Source organism: Lissotriton vulgaris, chromosome 10 (assembly GCF_964263255.1).
Source record: "Lissotriton vulgaris chromosome 10, aLisVul1.2, whole genome shotgun sequence".
In the NCBI taxonomy this organism is placed as follows: domain Eukaryota; kingdom Metazoa; phylum Chordata; class Amphibia; order Caudata; family Salamandridae; genus Lissotriton; species Lissotriton vulgaris.
The window spans coordinates 47009474-47035375 of NC_141698.1; the positions used below are offsets into that span (position 1 = coordinate 47009474).

The 25902-nt window shown below is 41.2% G+C and overlaps 2 protein-coding genes across 2 annotated transcripts in view; both read right to left on the bottom strand.

Annotated features, from left to right (window-relative positions):
• Nucleotides 1-609: 609 nt before the first annotated feature.
• Nucleotides 610-1545, bottom strand: LOC147684559 (olfactory receptor 1S1-like). The gene has a single exon (XM_086939715.1). The coding sequence runs from the start codon at nt 1543-1545 to the stop codon at nt 610-612; it is 936 nt and encodes a 311-aa protein (XP_086795841.1).
• A 17884-nt stretch (nt 1546-19429) lies between these two features.
• The window catches only part of LOC147684560 (metalloproteinase inhibitor 1-like), a 71388-nt gene continuing 64915 nt past the window's right edge, over nt 19430-25902 (bottom strand). The window contains exons 5-6 of the mRNA XM_086940399.1: nt 22046-22179; nt 19430-21308 (exon numbers count right to left, since the gene is read on the bottom strand). Coding sequence (XP_086796525.1) covers nt 21180-21308; nt 22046-22179 — 263 coding nt within the window. The 3' untranslated portion in view covers nt 19430-21179. The remainder of the gene's footprint in view (nt 21309-22045; nt 22180-25902) is intronic.

Sequence of the window (25902 nt, forward strand, 5' to 3'; positions counted from 1 at the left end):
TGTGGTATCTTGCGTTGAGAAGGCATTTGCATGGATGGAGCATGGGCATTCCTAATCATCCACCCATGGATTAGGGTGCATTCCTAACTGGAAATGCATAAAAATGCTACGTCTTCCGCAGTGAGGCATAACCAGGAGAAATACTTTTATTTCTCCCTCTCTATTACCTCTTTTCACATGCACTGCATTTTGGAGCACACATAAAAAGAATAAAAACTCCTTTAAGGATTGTTTTTGTGCAGGAATGTGTCCCTGGCTGCACAAAACAATCCTGCCTGTAATACGGAGACCCTGTACTCTGGTACCAGGGTGTCTGTGTTTGTGCTAGGCAGCACAAAGAGCGCCAGTGCAAGGAGAGAGCAGAAATGCTCCATATCTTTGTAAATATGAAGCATTTAAACCTTTTTTCTTTCATGGAACTCAGCACAGTAAGTGGCCTTTCTGCATTCAGAGAAAGAATTGTAAATCCACCTCCCAAAGTGCAGGGCCATCCTAATGCAAAACCAATGAGTGGAAAAGCTGAAAATAACTCTATGCAAGCACCTATGTATAAAGTAATATAGATAACATACATACGAATCTCACCCTAAACCAAACCCGTCAAACTGATCACGCCATATTCTTTCGAGAAATTAACCTTCTCAAAGCCTGTTTCACCTCATTGTTTCTGAGACTGTAGATAAAAGGGTTAAGCGTTGGTGCTAGGACATTATACATGACAGTCACAAACCTCTCCTGGCCCAGGGTATGACTGGAGGAGGGTCGGAAATACATAAACACAAGAGTACCATAGAACAAGGTCACCACTGTGAGGTGTGACGAACAGGTAGAGAAAGCCCTTTGCCGCCCTTCGGTGGAGCGTATCTTTAGAATGGCCACTACAATGCACACGTAGGAGAAGAGTACGGCTGAGAAGGGGATCATCACAATAAGGGAACCCTCGGTGAAGATCACAAGTTCATTGGTGGACGTCGGAACGCAGGACAACTTGAGCAGTGGACCAATGTCACAGAAGTAGTGGAGGATTTGGTTGGGTCCGCAGAAGGAGAGACTAGCCATCAAGACTGTATGCAACAGTGCATTACAAAAACTCACTGCAAAAGTAGAGGTAATCATCCCAAGACAGCTGTGAGTCCTCATAATGTCCGTATAGCGAAGAGGAAAACAGATAGCAACGTACCGGTCACAGGCCATCATGGCCAATAGCACACACTCAGCAGCTGCGAAAAATATAAAGAAGTATAACTGGGCAATGCAGCCCTCATAGGAAATAGACTTCTTGTTGGTGTAGATGTTGATGAGCATCTTGGGGAGAGTATCTGAGATAAGGCCAATATCCACAATGTTCAAAGCACTGATGAAGAGATACATGGGTTTGTGGAGCTGAGGACTAAGGGCAATCACCATCATGATAAGCCCATTTCCCAGCAGTGCCAGAAGGTATACTATCAAAAAAGATGTAAATAGTATGGACTGCTGATCTGGGATGTCAGAAAGTCCCAACAAATCAAACTCTGTCACTGATGTCTGATTTCCCCCATGCATCACTGGAACTGTGGGACCTGAAAGGAACAATTATTAGAACTTAGAATGGTTGTTGCTTCCAAAGGAGCCCAAAGCACATGAAGCATTTGGAAATTGTAGTTGGTGCAAATGACACAAACCCAAGTATGCAAACTGTTTATACTGCTGCTGGGGCCCCATGAAATGGTGGTAAGAGGCTTCTTAGTGCAAACAACTATTTAGTATGATGCATATGCCATACTGCCTGCAATGGGACAAAGGGACAAAAATGTAGTACCTTTACCTATGCAGTGTTTAAATTTGTGGCAGTTTTCTAGGACAAAGCACTGACACTTATTACTAACCAATGGCCCTTTTTTTTGTTACTCCAAATTCTGGTGTGTGTATGTACGGTTGTTTATATGTATGCTTATTTGTGTGTATATATGTATGCATGCAGTATTTTGAAAGAGTACACACAGACCAAAGGCATCAGTGATGTACAGGGTGAAATGCAAGCACACAGTCAAAAAGAGATAAAGGAAGTAGCTGGCTTGGGCATTGTTGGGGTATGGTGATGTAGTATTCTTTAAGGAGGTACATCTTCAGCACTATCCAAAATTGGAGCAGCATTGAGGCATTCAAGGCATGAGCGGGATGTTGTTCCACATCCTAGGTGCAGAGCTGTAAAAGACCTTCTGTGAAGGTGCTGTTTTTATTTTACTTCAGCAGCATGTTCTACAATTCCACAAACCTGAAATCAGAGCATGGAGGCCAAACTTGCTGTTTGATTCAACATACAGATCAGAAAGACAGAGGAAGAAAAAGATGGGAAAACCAGCACAAAGGGAAACATGTAGGGAAGAAACAATGGGGCAGTGTCAGAAGCTGAATTAAAGCGGCATGATGTGGATTTAATATACAACCATGGTACACTGTGCACCAGCCTTGTATTGCCTGGCTGAGGACTTCTGATGAAATCTTCAGGTACCAGTACACAGTCTATTACAAATTAAACCCTGCAATATGACCTGTTGTACATTTTACCATCTTCCTACTAAGGAACATTTCTTTGGTTCTTTCTTGGTGGGTGTGGAATCCTACTACACATTAAAAAGAGCTGTCTGTCCAGCAAGGTGTAAAAATGTCGGATAACTAACACATTTACAAATACTATTAATCATAAGAACATGCTTTTATTAAGAGTCAAACTTTGATACAAAGATCAGAGTCAGACTGTAACAGAATACATATTTCTGGGCGCTTAAATAAAAGTGGCGCCCATTAGTGAATAACATAGCAAACACGTGACGTGACCCATATTTGGAAACTGGGGCAGTTCTAAAGTTGAAAAGACACACTGTATAGGTGTTTTGTGAGGAATGGAAGACTGCACATATTTGAGCTTGCTACAGGCAATTTTTGTTTTTATATCAGGTATATCAATGGTAAAAACCAGCCCACCAGACTGTAAACAATCCAACAAAAAAAACTGACCCACACACTGTCAGGCTCAGGAACATCTTACAGATTTGTTCCCTGTTTAGAACAGCTTTGAATTTATGCCACCATTTCAGCTCTATCATGTCCTCTTTTGCCAGGTCACTGACATACTGGTCCAACATCTAAATGTGTTTGCATCTAATATTGCAGAAAAGTGAATATTGTTTTCAATACTTAACACAACAACTGGTTGCTGATATTATTGCAAAACATTTGGCATGACATCCTCAAATTTCTCATATGCGAGGTCCTGTTTTGATCTAAAAGATACTTTGTTATGGATTTTGCATTACACATAAATACAACATTTCTCTTCAAAATGTTATAAAAGACTCCCACAATTCACCCACCTTAAAAATTAATGGCAAGAATCTGCAGAACAGGGATGACTCTATCAGCGCCCCCCACCCACACACTTTGCCCATGCCTTAAAATGCCTCTGATCAGTCAAGTCCACCGCCTTACTTGTTTTTAGAGATCGAATAAATTTTGCCTACTTATTGGATGCTTTGAGGGTGGGACCTTATTAATGACAATCCAGGAAACTAGTTTTGGAAGAGATGTATTTGTATGAGATGTATGTCCTATAATGGTAGACAGGACTATATTTAAATTAATGTGGCAGTGTTCTGGAGTGCTGGCACTCTAAATGGCTGCTGTGTCTGTGTCAATGCAGTGTTCAAGACAAGCCGAAAAGGGTGAGGGTCTCAATGGTGTGGTACAAAAATATCAACCATAAATCATCAATGTGCAACAGTATTAACTTCAAAATACCACAATAGTGTGAAAGTAAGAAGATATGGAGTTGGAATAGTAAATCTGTGCACCCCCATATATGATGACCTTAAATGATATTGTTGCAAGGAGATATCTTTGGTATGATATTTTGACGTAGATCCGGTCTGGTGGAGCAGTACATAGAACAGAGGTACTAAGGTATTGGTGAGAAAAGATAGGCAAGCCGAGTTTAGGGGCAATCAGAAAGAAGAATATAGGAAAGAAGAACAGAAATGTTTCACAAAGAATCACAAGGGTCAAAACTGTGCAGAAAAAAAAACATAAGAGGGGTGGATACCTGCAGGAACTGCCTCAAAGCCTGCATCAAAGAAGGAAGAGTACTGCAGTGAGAAAGAGATCCACTACTCCACGCTTAAACAGAATTACATAAGTAGATTAGACAATACATGAACAACCCTACAGAATAGAAGAAGAATGTTTGGATATTTCTGCTGCAGTGATCTGAGGTCTCTTGGTGGCAACAATTCACAAGGTGGTGGTTTAGCACACTGATAATTCTGCCAGTCTCCACCTTCTGGAGTTGGAGTTGGTTAATCATATTGCTCCTGTCGGCTGCCACTATGTTGTCACCACTTACTTCTGGGTTTCTGCTGTGGATCCCAGATATTCTATGCTCCACCCTCTTACTCTGTGCTTATTTGTTCATTTCTGGTGCAGACATTGACCCACTCTCTGCTCAGCTGTGATTTATAGCGGGCGCACTGACTTCTCAGTGGATCTTCTTCCTTAGGAGGTCTTGTTGAACCTTTGTATTGAATTGTGGGCACAACCAATACCCCAAGCAGCCTCTAACAGTACAATGGAGTAAATGTGGCTTCACCACAAACCACACATCCCAAACAACATACCTACTGCAGGACCCTGTATTATCAGAGTCCATCAGTTAATTAATATATCCTTGATGAGGGATTTTTAGCCATGCAGGGGTCATAAAAGTACTTATAACCTGAGAATATACTAGTATAAGGCAGAGGCACATTAAAAGATTCTAAGACCTCATACATTGAAAACAAGCACAGACATAAAATAAACAGCATCATTTCAATACACAGAGAATTTAAAATGGATCTTCCGTCATTGACACCTGAAAGTAAGGGCTGGCAAAGCTCAAGTAAATGAGGTGTTTTCAATCTTCTAGGAAGAGGAATTCAACAGTCCCTCTGTCACTGTAAGGTCAAAATTAATTTACACAGAATATGTCAAAAACAGGCTACACAATCCATGGAACACCACTTCCTCAAGACTTCAGGTCTAAAGTTATGCGTCTGGTCTAAACTTAGTCTTCAGGTCTAATCTTATACTCAAGTCTAAGTTTACCTTTGGGGATCATGCCACAGTACTTACACTCCAGTTAGATTCATCCATCCACTTATCTGATATAAGAAAAAATATGGACAGTGAACATCACTCCTGATTTCTGTAGTTCATATCACTCCTAAGGTACGCACACAAACCAGGCAAACACAAGGAGATGATGGACGGAGCGCTGAAACTTTTCAAACACTCACCCACTGTCACAGATCTGGGTTGACTACATCATCATTCTTTAGCTCAATCCGCCACCTCAGTTCAGAAACACAAATCAATCCACACATCAGCTGCAGTGCATAGTGAGGCTGCCTTCTAAAAGTAAGGGTTGGAAAATCACAGAATAGCATATGCTGCACACTCACCCTCAGTACCCAACAGTGGGCATGCTGATAGGCATGTAAATCGTCCAATGTCAAAGATTTCAGGAGCTAAGACGTGTTCCACACCATGAACACGTACACGTGGCTCTGAAGCATAAGACCGCTGATGCATTCATATTTGGTGGCTATTCATTCTCTAGCTCTTGCACAAGGAAGACATTTTGTATCATTTGAGTCTAGGTCATTTGTATCTATCATCTCACATAATGTACACCAAACATCCAGGGCTCCAGAAACTGCCTCTACTCTCTTATGCTGCATCATGTGGACTCCATTGCTCAGTGAGAGTGAGGTATGGTGATGTGGCAGGAATGACCAATCTATATGCTCCAGTTTATTTGTTCCCACATGCCAGCCAACTATAGTGAATTCATTGTGTTGTCACAGTGTCCTTTGGGCTTGAATATCTATACTGTAGCCCTATGGCTAATGCTTTCCCATGTTTTGTCTCTCGTAAGACCTTTGTTCAGTGCCATCATGAACATAAGTGCTTGGTCTATGCGGGAAAAAATGAGAATACACAAAAAAATAGACATGTGACCCTCAAATACTGAAAAACATTACAAACTGTGCTGATGACAATAAAGATTGTTGTCATTCTCGGTGTTGAGTTCACAGTCAATAACTGCATGTCAAAGAAAGGGCTACAAACTGCAGGTTTCAACAAACTCTGTAAAATTATGAGAACATTTATATTTTCGTTATACTATTAGTGGTGAAAAGGTTTCAAAATAGGATTTGTAGAGAGAAAATGCAAATTTACTTTTGTTTTCTGATGGACAATGTTTCTGCAAAATTGGACCACCTCTTGAGAACCATAATTAAAAATAATAACTTCCATTTTCCTGCAATTGCTAAAAAAATGAATCTCACACATTTATGGCAGCAGAATTATAATTTCAGACACCGCTTATATTAATGAACACAAGTGACAAATTCACTCATGGCTTACTTAGATGCATACTTCCTTTGGAGCAAGTTGTTAATGTGCAGGCAAGTTTTTCTAAGGGCATTTTCACTGCACATGTATACTTCTGTCAGCTTGCATTGCAGTTTCTGCTTTGCTCCAGCAACATGATTGAGTAAGGTGTCTTAAATACAACCAATTCTGAAATTATAACAAACCTTATCAAGGTCAATTCTGCTCTGAATCCACAAGTAGTGCTGCCAGTAAACCAGAAGGTGCTGGCATGTCTGACAGCCAGCAGAGTAGAGGATTGCAAACCTTGCAAAGAAAAGTAGAAGACAAGACCAGACTAAGCAAGACAGCCAGCCTAAAATCAACCAAGGGCTCTGAAAGGAACATTAGCTAGAATCATCATGATAACATCTCACTGCATCTAACTCCCCTCCTCTCATCTTTTGCTCCTCTGAGAATATCACCGCTGCAACTGCATGAACTCAGGCCAGGAGTACGGCTGATTTAAAGGACCAGTCCTTGTCCGACCTCCCATCTTCACTGACTTATTCAGATACCCAAACTCATCAGGGTCTGCTACTCCCTAATTGATCCCTTTGGGGGGGAAATAAATTGGCCCCAGTGTAGTTCCATCTTATGAGTGGAATTAATCCCTCTGGAAAAGGGATGCAGATTCCTGAGTTTATGCAATGTGCATATTTGAAAGATGTTATGAACAAACATGCAAAACATTTGCATTTTCTAGTACAATTCATCAGTAGGGCCTGCACGTTTCGTCAACACCTGATGTACAAAACCCTTTTGGGGTTGCAAACTCTGCACTTCAAAATCACAAGCTTTGCAAGCACAATAGGGCGTTCTTACTAGTTAATAATCCACTTTTTTGAGTCAGAAATGCCCTTCCTATTCATAAAATGGATTTTACAAGTCTTTAAAAATCACAATTAGGAAAGACGGTAAAAGCGATTACCACTCTTTATCGATAACTGTCTTCCGAGTTGGGGTTTCATCTGATTCACTAAGGGGAACTTCGATAATCATGGCCTCGAGGTGAGCCAACAGTGGTTGGAGAGACCACTGGCTACTTCCCGGATGTCTTCTCAAAGGGGACATTTTTTTGGCTTTTAAAGTAGCACCCTTTTCTTTTCAAGGACAAAGTCTGCTTTCTACATATGTAAAAGTTTGTGCAGAGAAAGTGATCTGCTGTCCCTTACAGACCTCCATCCCTACATATGTGGCCATTTGCAACGGTTGTGAACAGCGACCTGTATATTTAATATGTATTATTAAGGTCATTTAATGGTACCATCTCAAATATGCAGTGCACAAAACATGACAGACAGGACACAAAATGGTTGATGCTCAATTTACACAAACTATTTGTGACTTTCCTGTATTTACATCATGCCGAAAGTGCTTTAAAGAGGCACACACATTCCAAGGTAGCTGCAATGTGCTCTTCCTCCGTTCCTCTTGCTGGTACCACCTCACACATTCCTCTATGTCAGAGTCTTCTAAACTCTGGCACCAAAACCCCTCACCACAGGCTATGGTAAATTACAGCTGTGCTGTTAGAGAGGCATTCAAGTATGAAATATTTTGCCAGTAAGAATTTCACTCATGGTTTTACTGAATGTGTACACTGAGATGGTTTTCGGTATGATAATACATGAGCTATATCACTGAAGTCCTACATATATTCTAAACCGTATTTTTAGAAACCTATACCTTCTGCCCATTTCTTTTCCCGCTCTTGAGATGTTGATTATGCCTGGTCTTCATGTCATCCTTTGCACAATCTCTGCACCTATATTACTTCCTTGGGCTGGTGCCTGGTCTCACCAGTGTTACCTTCTGTGACATTTATTCGCCTATTCAAATTAGATAATATAAATATCACTATCATATCCTCCACCTCCATCATTTTAATTTTACGTTCTCAGATTTTCAAGTCTTTGCCCATGTAATTTGCGGCCTAACCTGTTACTATGATGGTAACCCATGTCTGTCCTGTCTCTTTCCCCCTGAAGAAATGGCTGCCAAATACTATTAATGCATTCTCAAAACTGTATATGCCTTTTTAGGTGGATAAGTATCCTAATTCAACTTCAAAGTTCCAAGTACTTGTCCAAGTATATTGTCACCCTTGTTCTTTTCATGCCCTGGGTTCATGTCTTTGTACTTGACTAAGCTGAATATTTGTTAACAACTCCACATTACAACACTTTTTATGTTGCCTATTGTTTTCACTCTACCTCTCTGGTATTGAGATGTTGTGGAGGGATGTATTATACAATCACTCATGCTCTTACAATGCATGCCATTTCAACATGGCCAATGCAGCGAATTATAAAATGAACTTTTGTACATATATTTAAAGAAAACTACATGAAATAAAGTGAATAACTACCTGTTTTCAAAAAAAGAAAAAAAGAAAAAATGACTTATTGAATGACAAAAAAGACTCTAAAAATAAAAATGAATAAATAATTTATGTATGCCCATGATATTGGAGGTTTTCCCCAATAGGAAAGTGGTTATAGGTCAAGAGGGAGTTTCCTTCTTTGTTTCTGGTTATTTCAACCCTCAACTCTCTGACCTTTAAGTATATTTGGGAGGGGGTCCCTAATCTTTCTCATATGGATCTTTATAAAGTCATCATATAAAGATATCAATAACAATCATCAGTTTTGTCAATAATCAACAAATGATAAAAAATTACAATCAAATGTATCAGGCACGTTCCATAAAGAAAAGAAAAATCCCCATTCTTATGAATGAGAATTAAAAAGTGTAAGTTAGGAACCCATAAAGAGTTCCGACATCATAAGAAATCATAAAGCATAAAGCTTCAGCATCATTAAAGTCAGATCAATAAATCAATAATCAATCAAAACAGAACTTCTCATGAATAGAGGTTCAAAAATCTCAGTAGAGTGTCAGAGCAGTATAGAAAATGGGACAGCAGTGACTGATTTGACTACTCTAGGAACATAAATGTATATAGGCAAACAAAATATTGTTGCAATCTTCATGTTACATCTTCTATCCTCGGTCGATAATTCACCTCCGAGTGCACTCATGGGGACAGAGTCACTCCTTGTCTGTTCATCAAGAATACAATGAGCTACAGCAGCACTGTTGAGGGAAACATAAATGCAAGCTTTATTCTCTCAGACTTACACACCATTAATTATTCTTAGAACCTATTCATCCACCCACTAAATATCAAATCCCTGTTTATTAGTTAACAGTGATGTTTGCATAAGTAGGAACACTTGCAGAGTTAGCTAAAAACATTTTATGCAACTATTATTCACTATGAAAAACATGCATGAGAAGGTCAAAAAGATAAACATTTTAGGTAATGTCAGCATTCTTTAGTCATGTCAGCTTTTGGTCAAGCACTGCTAATTTAGCTTTTCAGGTGTAGAGAGTAAATATGTTTGCCTGCTACAATTTTGGCATTTAAACACATTTATTTTCATTAAGTCTACATTCTAGTCTGCACATTATTGCATTATTTTTTTGACATTATAAAATGCTGCAAAAGACGTCTACGCCTTCACTTCAACCCCTTCACTTAATCTTACATTTACTTCCCTGATATTACTTCAACAGGTTCTGTTATAATTAGTTAAATCATCCCTCCGTCAAAAACAGAAAGAAAACTGTTTTTATGTGGAGTATAATTTACCATTAAAAAATCAAAAAATTTTTTGTATGTGATTCATATTAATGCACTCTTGTTTCATTTAGGTTGAAAATTACAGCATGTAAAACATTAAATGATGAAAGTTTTTATTAAAATTAATTAAAGGTTAGGTAATCAATAGATGTACATAAAGCTAGGTTTATGTTTAGTGCATACACAAAAAACTGGAGAGTGGACCAATTTGTTGACACAGGCACCAAAATCAGAAGTATTAACATTATATTAACATGGACCTTATATTTTCAGTGTGCAAACCTTAACAGCACTCTCTGTCTAAGAGCACCACCCTTTCCTCAGGATCAAACGTATTTATGACTTATATTAAAGTTGCACCACTTTCAACATCAATTATTTGTTCAATAAATTCATATTAAGTCCATCTAACAAATGACATTTCTTCTTTATTGTTTTGTGTTCTTTTTCAGTCAACCACAGCCAAAGCGTTTCGTTTTGAAACCAGAACTTCTTCAGGGCTGGAAAATTAGAACATATACAAAATGACATATAAAAACATGTATATAAATACAAACATCACATACCAGATTTAAACATCGCCTATAAAAACACATATAAAAATGCATATAAATGTATGCAAAATCCATAAATGGTACATAAAAATATACATAAGACAATAAATGAGAAATGTATATATATATATATATATATATATATATATATATTTATATATATACATTAGACCAACAACACAACCATATTAAACATGTACAAATGCATGGAGAAGGCAAGTGTGTTACTAATCATTTGAAATTTTTCGAATAGGATTGACCGCATTGCTATCTATAATTCCCATTTGGCAAAAAAGCAGCAATTATTCTTACAAAACAGTACTCTCATCCTATATGCGCAAAAAATCTGAACAAAAGCACAGATGCACAAACCAACAATATATTGGATATTATCTAAAGTGCCAAATTATGACAAAAGATTCAAAAATACCTAGATGACCCAAAAATAGGGAGAAAAGAAGATAATTGACGCCAAAATAAAAGAGAACAAGGGAGAGACACATACTATATATACTTTCCACAGCCGCAGATATAATGTTAGGATCAAATGCAATTGTTCTTTAAGTGGGTGATTCCTATATATCACGTAGTCTTGTATCTATTGTCAGTAAAATAATAATAAACAATGGTAACTAAATAGATCATATCTATCATGCAACCATATGTGTTGTAATATGTTTTGTTAGCCAAAAATGTGCCTACCTGACAAATTAACTTTATCTTTTCACTCCAAATACAATTCACTTCGCGAATATAACGTCCTGATTCGGTGATCAATTTCAGTAATTAATTGTCCGTATTTTTTATTGGACCCATCATTCGACGTACCTATCGAAAACCAACCAAATTTAGCCCGACTTGAGTAGTGAATAAAGTCTGTTTAGTTGCATTTGAAATACACAAGACTCCTCATCCCGAGAGCCCCAAGCACATTGATCATTAAAGATCAATGCGACAATACCTTTTTTATGTTTATATTTTGATGCTTATAAAGCGGTCGAATGCCGAGGCGTCTTGGCGCCGAGGTGTGAGCAGAGAGACATAGTGATTAGAGGCCTATGCAGCTATAAACAGTCAGGTTTTCAAACTCTCACTAAAAAGTTGATAGTTGGATTGAAGCTTCATAGGAAATGGAAGTTTGTTCCAGAGTTTGGCCAGGCAGTGTGTAATTGGAAGGCCCCTCCATCTTGCCCGTCTAACCTTTGTAGTTTTAATAAGACCTAGACCGGCCGATCTGAGGGTACGTCGAGGTACATATGGCGTAAATAGGTTTTGAAGGTCCTTCGCACCGCCTCCATAAATTGTCTTATGCACAAGACTTAGAGATTCAAATTCAATGCGCTGTTTAATGGGCAGCCAATGAAGAGATTTAATTCCTTCCGAGGTTGGCTGTCCTCTAGGAATGTTTAGTTGAAGTTTCGCTGCCGCATTTTGAAGGGATTGCAAATTTTGCAATTGAAATGTATCGATTCCCATGAATAGAGCGTTGCAGTAGTCCAGTTTGGATAGAAAAAGAGATACTGTCACTGTCTGTTGAAGCTCTTGGGTGATAAAAGGTAAGATCTTCCTCAAGATTTTTAGGAGAAAAAAACAAAATGAAATAAGACTATTTATCTGGGAACGGAAATTCAATTTATCATCAAAGATAATCCCCAAATTCCTGACCTTCGCTACTGGGTAGGGACACTCTCCAGCTTCGGTTGGCCACCAGGACTGGTTCCAACATGGCTGGCCTGCCCCAAACTCCATCACTTCTGTCTTATCTGTGTTTATTTTCAGATAGTTCTGACTCATCCAGGCCATAATCTCGGTGAGACATGTGTGGAACCTGGCTGCTGTTGTCTCTGGCAGGTTAATTACAGAGATGACAAATTGGGTGTCATCAGCGTACGAGTCCAGATCAAAGCCATGTTGGACTGCCCCATTGTTGTCTGTGTCTATAGTAGTTGGAAAAACATTGAGGGCCGACTAGAAAACCCCATCCTTCAATTTGTTTCACCACCTAGTTAATACTTTAGATGGTTTAGGTTGTGGTTTTAGGTGGATCTGTGTTGTTTTAAGATTAAAATATATGGCCTTATGGTCGGTCCATGGCAGGGCTAATAGATTGGTTAGAGTGATATCAGGATTGTTTGTGAAGATCCCGTTTAGCGTATGTCCTGCCTTGTGCGTGGATTCAGTTAACAATTGGTTGAGGCTGAAAGCTTCAAGATTATCTAGCAGTCTGACAGTGTCTGTATTGCTTTGGGCTCTAGATGGTAATTAAAATCCCCAAGAAGTGTAAGGGGATGCGAATCCGTATATGATTCTAGAAGCAACAGAAGGGCTTGGGAAAAAACGTTTTTAGCGCCAGTGGGAAACTGATGATGTTGCCTCCTGTGCAGATGGACAATGGGAATGAGTTTCACCAAAAATCAGATTAAAATCCCAAGGGGAGGGGGGCGTGGCAAAAACACTAATCAAGATGGCTGTGTAGCTACGGAGCTCCACGCAACCGTTCCCGATGAATCCGAATTCCGGGAGAGTTTTACTTGAATTACAGCCAAATGCCATAGATTTCCAATTCTCTAATATAGCTGTGAGGCTTTGGACCCTTGGAATGCCTTTTTTCTTTGTTGCAGGCTGTTTTAATGACGCAACCTCTATTCCTGCATTAACGGCCGCCATTTTGAATATTTTTTCATCACGTCCACTGCTCAGCTTTCTTCACCGCAATGCTTACTTTTTCTGCTCTTTAACCGCATTCAGCATGTAACTTGCTATGTTGGGCACTCTATTCCTCCCTCTTGTTTTAAGATGCTCCTTTATGCTATTTTTCCTGTCAAATGAGCAGAACTTTATTTCGTCACAGAGTCAGCTGCCATATGGGGGTCGATTTCGATTCGGGAAAAAAAGCGTCCGTCCGAATCGTATCCGGAGCCCTCTCCGTATGAATCGTACACGTCTGTCTGAATCGTGTAGTACGATTCGTGTGGACAGTTTCCGTCCGAATCGTCACGACCCATAGGAATTGCACCGGAGATTTCGTACGACTCGTACCCTCACAGTGGACCGTACGATTCGTACACATGCTGTATGACCTCATGAGTACGATCCGGACCGTGAAATGGAGACGTGATTCGTACGGTACACGTCAGGTAAGTGCGATTCATATGGAGGGTCACATATTTACATACACACCGTATGGTGCATACACCCCATGATCTCATGGTGTACGCACCATACACCTTGTGATCATTGGGTACCCAGGTCCATTGAGGTCCATTGAGGGCTCTAGGAGGGGGGCCACGCAGCTCCCCTCCCAACTGTTTAAAGCCTCGGGGAGGTGATGGTCCCCGGGGCCCGGGGGTCTGCAATGGACCCCAGATTTAAATAAACAGTGCCCCGTGAGTCGTGGTCCCCGCTCGAGCTCCTCCACACTTTGACTTTAGAAGTCGCCCCCGGGAAGGTTGCCGTCCCCGAGGCTGCTGGGGGCCACATGCCCCCCGCATTTCAATCTTATAGTCTCAGGAAGGTGGTGGTCCTCGGGCTTGGGGTGCCCTCAGGCCCCCCAAAAGTAATGATATCCCCAGCGAGGTGTCGGGCCCCAGGGCTTGGGGGGTGGCAAGGCCCGCCGCCCTAAAGTAACAATGCCCCAGGGAGGTGGCAGTTCCCTGGTCTGTGGGGGGTCCGTTTGCCCCTCGCATATAATTATCCAAGCCCTGGAGATGTGGCGGTCCCCTGGGTTTGCTGGGGCCCCCGCTATATCATTTTACATATATATTTAAGAACATGGGCAAATTTGGCTCAGTAATTATTTCACATTGGTATCAATAGTGGCATATACAAAGGCTCAAGCTGCCTCAACTGAGCTAGGGGGAAAGATCCAATGCATCTTCCTGTTTAGTAATGCCATACCCACATATTCATCTCTTGAGTGGCCCAGGAGCTGATTTTGGTTTCCATTCAGTTTTTTAGATCTTTTCTTGATTTTCTTTCCAGAACGCAACCAGGTAGGAGGATTTCAAGACCCCCTGGCACCAAGGAATTTCTCCATGTGCCATCCCAAGACAGAAAACCAGTTAGACGAAAACCAACCCACAACTCACAGAACACTACTTGAGTGAGATGCATCTGAGGTAATATTCAATCCTTTGAGAATTCAAAGGTATTTTAGTGGAACCCAACACCTCTTTCGCCATGAAAGGCACATTGCAGAACTGTAAACCAAAAAAAATATTTTGAAATCTAAATAATTTCTTGGTGCAAAACCCTTTCTTGGTGTATAAGTATGAATAGAAACTACTATCAAAAATAACAAAATACTGCAAAGAAGTTTATAAAAAGGCTGAATAACAAAAGAAATAGTAATATTGTAGTGATATAAAAGACATAAAGCCATTTTTATATTATTGTGTCCAACTTACAAGCTTTACTATTGGCTAAATAAGAAGAGCTTTATCTCCTAAATGAGGCATACTTTGTGTTTCAAAGATGTTCCATACTCACATACCTCTTCTGAAAAATAGATTCAATTTTCAGTAGAGTAACAGCGTCTGCTCATCTGCATTGGCAAACATGCAAAAAGGACTACTGAGCAAAAGCTAGATGTGCCTCTGTAAACTTTTCAATGAAGCAAGATGATTACATCTCTGTATTGCCTGTGACTCTGGTACTAAGTTTCTTTCTATCGCACTATATTCTGTTTTTACAAAGCGTCTAAACATTATTGAATAATTTTAGAATAAACATTTCACAGCTAGGCTCTGGTATCCTTTCATCTACCTACATTCTGCAAAGCCTTGCCTATCATTTAAAAATAATATAGAGGAAGGGAAGTTATTGTCTGCAAGGAAACCTTGCTCAATATTTAAAAATAATCATGGAAAAAAAGAATTTAATCCACGCAGAATAACATGAATATATTCAAGAAGACTTATTTATCACATTGCAATGAATAACAACATGAATGCATTTCCATTTATTCTTGCCATTTCTACCTAAATAAACAATGGAAATGAATCATGATGGAGGATACCTACAAAGCTGTTTATATTTCCTTATTTGTCATATGAGTTTTGCAAGTCGCTGCCTTGGCCTTTTTATTACTTCTGTTTCTCTGTTATTGCAGCCATCATTGACTTTCTTTTCAACCTGGAGAAATCTTTGTAGATGGGACCCACAAAATCCTATGCTAGGTAAATCAGAAGGCAACTGCACCTATATGGGGCTTGCAGATATGCCCCTCCCCTGCCTATTGTTGGAGTTCCCTAGCAATGTAAACTCTCGAGCCTCACTTTCGCAGACCGGGAAAAGGTTGTTGTGTCTTCTCTGCAATCATTTGTTTACAGCAAATTTACATCATGTGCATGATCCTGCAACATTTGGGGGCCTATTTCAATGTCGGATGGAACTTAGTCCTTATGACATGGGGTAGGAGCTGTAACCGACTGACCTGCTGTCGTTGGTTAGAGCCCTGCTAGTACGATGCGACCGAACAGGGTTCGGTCGCATTCGTATACCTTACAATGCAAGCATGCTTTCCGACCGGAAAGCATGCTTGCAATGTAGAGAGCAGGGGTTCTGTTCATCCCTGCACCCTGTGGCCAGCAGCTCAAGGTGCCTACCACCGGGTGCAGGGATCAACAGAGGGGCACCATAGGTGCCCCCAGGCCGCCATCCGGCAGCCTCACACCCATGGGGGCACTGCTGGGGCCCCCAGAGACAGCTTCCGGCTGCCTTTTCGTGCAGGACAGACCGGCATGAAAAGGCAGTGAAAAGCTGCTATCGTACTCCCTCGGTCGGAAAGAGGTGACCGGAGGAGTATGGAGGCTTTCCGGACGGCGGACGGGCTCTTGGAGCCTGTCGTCCGCAATCCGGAAATCCGAGTCGGATTCCTTTCCGACCGAGCCCATCGGAATCACTCGGTTAGAAAGGAATCCAGTCGGCAGTGTCCGATTTGGTCGGAAGGGCTCTGAACATGGTTCGGAGCCCTTCCGGCCGAATTCGAAATCGGCCCCATGGAATTTAGGCACATTTTAAGTTCTCGGGCTCTAATGAGCCAGGGTCAAAGTGGTCTGTTAATAATGTATGTAAAGTATTTGCTACTTTCTTGCGAGATCAAAATCCTGGTTGGTAATTCATTAAGCTTCTGAAGGTCATCATCAACATGTTCCTAGATACAAGCTTTAGCTGTGTTACATCCTTGTCATCCTCACCTTTTTGCATTCAACTGATTGTCAAGTAGCTTGTCAAGTATTCGACTGAGGCTAATAAAGCCAAATTCTTGTGTCATGAAAGAGTCAGACCTAATTGATTCACGTTATAAAATCAATAAAAAGCAAAAAATACAATAGGTTTAAACACATGCTGCTTTTATTAATTTAAATCAGCTCAACACTTGCAAAAAAGCATCATCAGATACATTAAATACAAAAAATATAAAACTGTCAGAAACCAACAAGCATTTTTACAATGCATTTTCTGATTGAAAGTCATTTTCAACTTAATATTCAGTGTTGAAATCCAACATGGTTTATGGATTTGTATGAGAGGTAGCATGCCTGGAATAAAACTGCACATTCAGATCCTGATATATTGTTGATATATGGGATAATAAAACCTCTCATTGATTATCATCACTACCTTAATAACAACCAACTTAATGTTGAACTAGCACTAGGATATAGCAAGGATAAGATATAATTCCTAGACTTGGGATTGAATATATAAGGGAGCAAACTACAGAGATAAGGGCAAACTACAAAGCAGAAAATTCTGTAAACCCACATCTCTCAATAGCTTATTATATTACACATCAAGACATCCTTCTGTTCAGAAGGATAACTTTCCTTTTGAGGACCTCCTTACACACAAGTGGAACTGCTATACAGATAGTGAGTATTTGCATGAGGAAGAGATATTAATTGAACAATTTAAAATGAGGGGTTGCCCGGTACCAGTTTTGAAGAGGGTTATCATTAAGGCTAGGCAAGTCCAGAGAAAGATATTATGACAAAATACATCCAGCAGGTCTCTATTCACCGCTAACAACAGTATAGGATTCATTACCAGATTGATAGGATTTTTAACATATTAAAAAGACTTTGGAAGGTAATGCATATTGATAAAGCTTTGGCTAGGATTTTATATTCAATACCCCAGTCCCATGACACAATCAAATATTCAGAGAATAGTTAATAAATCTGGTTACCAGAAAAGCCTAAGGACTGCTTTAGATGTCATGGATGTATTTGTTGCAAATATGTTAATGATAGAACAACTAATTTCCAGAATTTTGAAGGCAATAGACACTTGGAAATCAGGAGTTTTCTCAACTGTAATACACCTTATTGTGTCTATCTTATTGTGTTTGTGGCAAGCAACATGTTTGGTCTACAAATGAATAACTCAAGGTGAGGTGGAAAGAACAATCTGTGAATATGAAATACTCTCTGGCTGTACACCTTGCTCAGAAACATATGGGTGGAGATTATACAACAATCTGAATGTTAGGTATCCAGCATGTTACACTGGCACATAGCGGAGGTGACGGAGAACATATATCGAATTCAAAGAGCAATGGTGGTACATTACTTTAGGAACTATTGATGGTGGCTTAAATGTAGATCATAAGCTCCATACTACATTTAAATGTAGGAATGAAAGCATCAGTACTTTTAGAACTGTAGATTGGGGTCTATATGGAGATCATGAACTTCATACCATATTGACACCATAGAGCTGTAGACCTTATATGGAAGTAGGTCAGACATTGACAAGAGATAAGCCAAGTTTTGTTGAACTCCTTTGTAATGGGTGGCAGTAGAACCACTGACCAAGACACATGGAAGCTGTTTATACATTCTATTTTGAATTTTGGGTACTTGCAGCGTTAGTTTAGTTCTGCTTCAGTCAAGTAATTTTTTTGTATTATGCAAACACAAGCTTAGCACAATTCATAATATGTAATTCTGGAGCTTGCTTTGTTAATATAAAGGAAGGAGACACATGTAGTGTGATTTGTGTATGACAGATGAATGACGTTTGGTGGCTTTGAGGGGTTGCGCATGGAGTGATGTGATTAGAATATGATTTTATAGTTTGATATTGAGAGATTTTTGATGTATTGTTCCTTTATTTATTTTGGGCACATTTTGGTGTAGTATGTAGTGCAAAAATTTGATAACGCATTTTCACTGGCACTCAGTGAGACATATAGGAAATACACAATTCGTATTTCTAAAGACTTTGCGACTAGATCAGAAGTAGGGCCTTGTACACGTTTAATTTAGCTTGAGATTGTAGTAAGCACTAGAGTAAGATAAAGACAGCTTGTTTTTGCTTTTGAAGGGCTTTGAATCTGCTACCTTAGTCTACTCTTATTTGAGATGCCAGTTCATGGATTAGTACAATAAGATTCATGTTATTAGGTTCATGGGTCTATGATAGACAGTGGGGATGTCACGTGGAAAGAGAACTCTGATCAAATCCGATAACATTAAGGCTTTGAGTGAAGGGATATTAGCTCTTTAAATGGTGTGTAGTTTGATTTACATTCTTTGGTTTATACTTTGAAAATTGTCTAAAATGGTGTACCATGCTGATGGCAATGACATGTAAAACAGTGGTTTGCAAGGTTCAAGAAAACAGTAAGCAGCTTCCAGTGCACTTTAGAAGCAAGGGCATGTATATTATTTTCTTCATGTATATTCTGTTTTTAAGGGATTCATTCCATATTTTTGTGATGTGATGTTTTATATTTCTCTTTCTTTTTTTCTGTCATTTTATGGGGTGTTTGGGTAGATTGTCAAGTGGATTCTGTGATGAGGGATTCATCTGCTCACACACAGGAGTATTGTGGCATTATAAAGACTAAAGATTGTTTTGGTCAGTTCCTCTTGTCAAAAGATACTTTTGTTGGGGTCATAGTTCATATTTTCACGGAAAGAGATTATACTGAATGGATTTGGTATATTTTTATTTCTAACCATAGACTAGAGCTTTATGAGGTTCATTAACTTTGAGAATGAAATAGATTGGGTGTTTGGCCATAATATTTGGGCACATCCAGATCTGTGCAGAACGACGGCATCTTTGTTGTTTGATTTTGGATGGATTGTTAAATACCTATTTTTGGATACAAACTGCACTCTGAAGTTTGTCACTCATGCCAAAAGATATATTTCACCTTGTGCTATTATTAGATGTTTGCGCAGAGGTTTTGGGCTTCTCAAAATGTTTCTGCATTCAGAGTGAGGAAAACAGATTTTGCAGGAAACCTTTGGGTATAACAATCTCCACGTCTCAATATGTTTTCCATAGTGACTTGAAATTACACTATATTGAAGGCTTCATAAAGGCCTGCCCTGCCCTATTCTGGTTAGCAATATAGAAAAATCAAGCAGCGTCCCTTACAGGAGAGATAATAGAAGATTGTCTTAAGTGTGAGAAGGGAATGGATATCCCATGGCTTGCTGCGGAGAGCCTGAGTCTAAATAGTGTTAATTATGACCAGCTCTTTTCAAATCCAAACAAAATAAATACAGTAAACAAAAAAACCCTTCAAGCAGCACTATACACATAATACAGAGAGGCATGACTTGACATAGATTAAAGGAAACCTTATGACCATGGAGCACACCTTGGTGTGGAGAAGTGGAGAAGTGTGGCTCACTGGTTAGAGCAGGCAGACCCTGAAGCAGAGGTCTGACCCGGGACCAGGGTTCAATTCCCGACGCGGCAGGGTCTTGAGCTCAAATGTCCACGGACTCAATAATTCTCGCTTCGGTGCCTGACCTAATCATGGGTTCACACTCTGCAACTCTGGGCATTAAGCTTGCTTAATCTCCACAACGGCCCCCCCACGGCGGGATGCCTGGCTTTCACCATGGGGATGCCCGTTAGGGGCTATCTCACAGGGAAAAGCCAGGACGGGTTCCCAAGGCAAGCGCCGAGATGCCTTCGGGTAGTCGAGCGCTATATAAGAACATACAAAAAAAAACACCTTGCACTTGCTGCCTGGTTATCTTACAAAACCTATATGCTGCTGGGAGAGGGGACGCCTCTTCAGTTTAAGGGCTGGCACAGATTTTTTTTGCTTTGTTTCCCCCTTGGGTACAATCCAACCTAGACTCCTTTCCATGCCTTTTTGATTGCTGAATATCATAGGGACAGCGCATTCCTGACCTTTTCTTATAGTGTAGGGGAGTGTAGCAAAATGACGTACTGCGCTGCCCTCCATCAAAGTAACGTAAATAAGGCCCTGAGTGTCTAGTTTTACCAGGGACTTTACCTTATGTTTCTATATTTTGTGCAGTTACTAATCAAGTGTAAAACACATACACCCCATGCAAATGTCTCTGGTTGTATTTGATAGCACTGTGCTTGTCTAAATGAACCTGTGCTTTTGTTAATGAGCTAATTTTTTTATTGGTGTATGGGGGTGTCCATTGTTTCTTGTCTTTCAGTAGATGGGTGTGGTCAACATTATGTTCATCTTAACACTGAATACAATCTGGGACTATCATCAGCATGCACTGACATTACTGTATTGACTCCCAGGTGCAGACGTCATTCTTCGAAACACACCGCTGTGAAAGTGTTTGGTAAGAATCTCTGAATGGATCCATTAGTGGGCAAGTAGTGGGTGCACAATCTTCTCCTGAGCAGATCTAAGGCAGGGAAAGGAAGCAACAACAGCATAAAAAGGTTAACTTGGTTGTTTAAAAAAGTACTAACAATATCATTGGTATGGTACATATTTGATGTGAGAGTGTCTTAAGAATAACATTTTGAAAATGATTCCAGTCTGTCTAGGCACTCTTCTTTGCCCCATATAAAAAGTAGCCTTGCAGTCAACATGATGTTGTTACATTAAAATGTGCAGGGACATATCGAGCTCAATTTCATAAGAACCCCCTCTCCCCCAGTAGTGATGATATGTACTGAGGCCTAAAGAAGGTACTGGCTAAGGACCTCAAGCTGAATTACTCATCCATAGGAGGAGACAGCAACTGAGCTATAGATTACACAATAGATCTCACTGAGCACCCCTTCTAGGACCAGCCCATTTGGAATTGGACCTCCCCATCTGACCAGCATGTCTCACTCTTCCAAATAAGTCTTCAGTAACTAAAACTAACACACATTGTGGAGGTAGTGAAGTTCAGCAAGCAGGTTCAACTGTTTGAGTCATGGAAGCTTTAGTGGATGGAACAGTTCCCTGTGGTGTTTCTGATGGGGGTTGTCTGCATCTTCTTCCTTTCCTCTATCTTAAGCCAGTTCTAGGTGCATCTCCATCTATCTACTTTTCCATTACTTTCCTGCCTCCTTTCCCTCACTCCCCACCCTCTTGTCCCTTCCTACTCTCTTCTGGTTTAATAGCATGAATACATTTCACATCACGCACCCCCACCGTACAGTTGCATCCCGCCGAGTAGGCTCCCCGGATACCCTTGATTTGATTGGCTGAGAGCTGACTCCAAAGACTGACGTAGCTGCATGCATTCAGATACATGTCATCGGGTGTGCTGGACCCTCTTCCTGGAAAGAGGAAAAAGTAAAGATACTTCAGTATCATTTGTTAGCAAGCTGTATCTTATTGAAGTCACTTTCTCTCATGTTAATGTGTTCTCTTTAAGTGTTAAAAATGTTGCTCCCGGCTAGAGTTTAATTCAAATGTATATAACAAAAACATCAAAGTGATGGAAGGAATGAATGAACTAATCTCAACCACTGACAATCACACAAGGCCACTTTCCAGGACATTGTTTTGCACCCACGATGCTAGTTTAGACAAAGAACACATATGCAAATCATTCTTGTTCTCTTTCCAATAGGAACAGCTCAGCCCAAGATACCAGGCCAGGTCCCCTCCAGATGAGAAAACCAGCAAGCGACCTGTTTCGACCTATTTAGGCTTCATGAGTGGGGTATAGCCTGGTCCATGTGTCGCGGTGAGCATGAGATCCATGCCTAGGCATACCAGTCACACCCAAGGTGTCAACTGCAATGATCAAAAGCAAGAATACACATGGCAAAAAATATTATGCAAGAAAAATGCAGAATGTTCTAAAACTACCTGAATTGCAGTGTTCAGGAGATGGACGACAATGGAACTGACTAACACAGACAAAATGGGGTATGTAACAAAAAGAGAATTGTTTAAAGAGAGGGAAAGCACAAATAGGGAGAGGGTGCATCATCTGAATGTGAGAGGAGGCTCAAAAAGCACAGGAAGGTATATGGATTTGGACATGAGAAAACGACGGGCATGGGCATGGCAATGAACACATTATAAACCATACAGGAAAAGGCAGTAGGGATGATTACAGTGGCAGGTAAGCAAGTGCAGAAAAGTGCAATGCAATGAGAGGCAAGTAGAGATACATGAGGTGGCAGGTGGTACATGAGTCTGCAATAGAGTCAAGAAAATGGGCGTTCAGTAATACAGAAAGAACGATCAGGGTCAATATAAGAGTAATAGTAGTGGAGATGACACAATCAATTTTTACAAAATTGTAAAGCTGAAAATACCAGTAAAGAAAGACTTAAGGCACGTGAGTGAAAAATGGATCAGAATGAATGATAACATGCAGAATGCAGGTGAGGGTGAAGGATTGAGCTGAACCAGGGAAATAATTAAAGAAGGTGAAAAGGACGAGAAAGAATATTGGAAAAAGAATAGAGACCCTTGGTTTTAGGAGGGTGTGAATGGAGTGCAAGGGAGGACATCCAGCAAGCAGTAGATGGGAGACATTTGTGGGGGGGGAGATAAACTAAATAAACAGTCTGAGGTAACTGTCTTGAGTTTGGGAAAGTTCAAGGAAAGCAATAATAGAGATAAGAATGGATGAGTTGAAAAATAAAACAAGGGTTCCATGGTCTGATTCCAGGGTCGCCTTTTAAAGAAGCGAGAGGGAGAGGAGAGAGGGTTAAACATAGGAGGAGAACTAGAAAAGAGCAGTTAAAAAAGCACAAACTAAAGACATGGTGTATAGGAGGATTGTGAGTCTCCCATATTAATTACAGTGGACAGATTGAAAAGAATAATTGGGGCGGTGATAAGAAGATGACTAGATGTGATCATAAAAGCACAAAAATATTTATTAAGATAAAAATGGGACTGCAGAGAAAAGAGGTGTTGGTGGGGCCAGGGATCAAGACCAAATTTTACCAGCCAGATTTTGCATCTAGTAAAAGCAGGCCCAGTGTTCCTGCGCCCCTATAATCTGGATGTCGGAACAATGGGCTGTTCAGGACCTGTTGAAGCGTCTGAAGAAGGTTTGTTGTGCTTTGCTGCAGGAAAGGCTACTTCTCTGATGGACTGCTATCCTACTGCCCTGCTGCCTGAGTGTAAATGACTGGACATTGAACCCAGGGCCACCAGAGTGACTCCAAGGTCTAGTTAGTTGGCCTCCTGATCAGAGTATCAGTCGTACTACGTTCTTCTCTGCAGCAGCAAATTGTATTCATCACCCCCACCGAGAATGGATTTCTGGCTCCGTGGAGCTCCCTTCAGCTACAACCTACTGCCTCGTCCCACTGAAGATTTTTGACTTCCATTTCAGCAACTAAATCCAAACTTAGAAATCTTCACTGCAGCTTTGTCCAGCAGCTCACCAACGATGAGCCCTCTTCCACCTTAGACACCACCTGCAGCCTTACCCCTCTGAACTCTACCTTCTTATATAACCCCAGAAGCATCGTTGGTACAATGTTACAACCTGGCAAACTATTTTCACATGAAAATTCAAAAAATGTATGATACATTTCAAGAGAATGCGCATGGAGATATTGTGGTACACTCTGAAAATAGGTTGATCCCCTGTCCTTTTAATCTGAGTGTATTCCCTGCTCTAACACTCAAAACCCTTTCGAAGATCTTTAGCATAATTAAATCGGGCTCCCCTATCAATCAATCAATCAATCAAAGCATTTATATAGCGCACTACTCACCCAGAGGGTCTCAAGGCGCTAGGGGAGGGGGGTCCGCTACTGCTCGAACAACCAGGTCTTGAGTTGCTTCCTGAAGGCGAGGTGGTCCTGGGTCAGGCGGAGGTGGGTCGGGAGAGAGTTCCATGTGGCGGCGAGGTAGGAGAAGGACCGTCCCCCTGTGGTGGCTCTTCGGATGCGGGGGACGGCGGCGAGGGCGTGGCCGGTCAATCGAAGCTGGCGTTTGGGAGCGTAGAAGTAGAGGCGGCTGTTGAGGTATCCTGGGCCTTGGTTGTGTAGGGCTTTGTGTGCGTGGGTGAGGAGTCGGAAGGTGATTCTCTTGTTGACCGGGAGCCAGTGCAGGTCTCTCAGGTGTCCGGAGATGTGGCTGCGACGAGGGATGTCCAGGATGAGTCATGCTGAGGTGTTCTGGAGCCGCTGGAGTCTCTTCTGGAGTTTGGCGGTGGTTCCGGCGTAGAGGGAGTTGCCGTAGTCCAGACGGCTGGTGACGAGGGCCTGGGTGACCGTCTTCCTGGTCTCGGTGGGGATCCACCGGAAGATCTTACGTAGCATGCGCAGTATGTTGAAACACGACGAGGAGACGGCGTTGACTTGTCTGGTCATGGAGAGGGAGGAGTCCAGGATGAAGCCCAGGCTGCGTGCGTGGTCTGTTGGTTTGGGTGTGCTGCCTAGGGCGGGGAGCCACCAGGAGTCGTCCCAGGCGTAGGGTGAGGATCCCAGGATGAGGACTTCCGTCTTGTCAGAGTTCAGTTTCAGGCGGCTGTTCTTCATCCATTCGGCTACCTCTTTCATCCCTTCGTGAAGGTTGGCTCTGCGGTGGCGGGGTCGTTGGTGAGGGAGAGGATCAGCTCGGTGTCGTCGGCGTAGGAGATGATGTTGAGGTTGTGCTGGTGTGCAATGTCTGCGAGGGGGCTCATGTAGATGTTGAAGAGGGTTGGACTGAGCGAGGAGCCTTGAGGAACGCCGCAGATGACTTCGGTGGCTGCAGATCAGAACGGGGGGAGGCGGGCTCTCTGTGTCCCTAAGGATACCTCTCCACCTCGTAACTTGGTTAAAGCAGAGGAGGTAATCTTTCCAACCATGTTCGAATTGACCAATCTTTCATTGTCCTCTGGCTCAGTTAAAATGGTGTCGAAAATGCCATGATGAAGGCTCCGTTGAAGGTGCCGGCCAGGCCGCCTCAACAAGGTCGCTCCCCGCGCCCGGTGGTGGCGCGTTTATTGCATTTCCGAGACAGGGATCTGCTCCTCAATGTCGCCAGACACAATGGCCCGTACCAGGTGGAGAACAGCCAAGTGAACATTTTCCCGG

Coding starts and splice junctions, on each gene's coding strand:
- LOC147684559 (XM_086939715.1), bottom strand. CDS start 1,545: ATGCATGGGGGAAATCAGACATCAGTGACAGAGTTTGATTTGTTGGGA.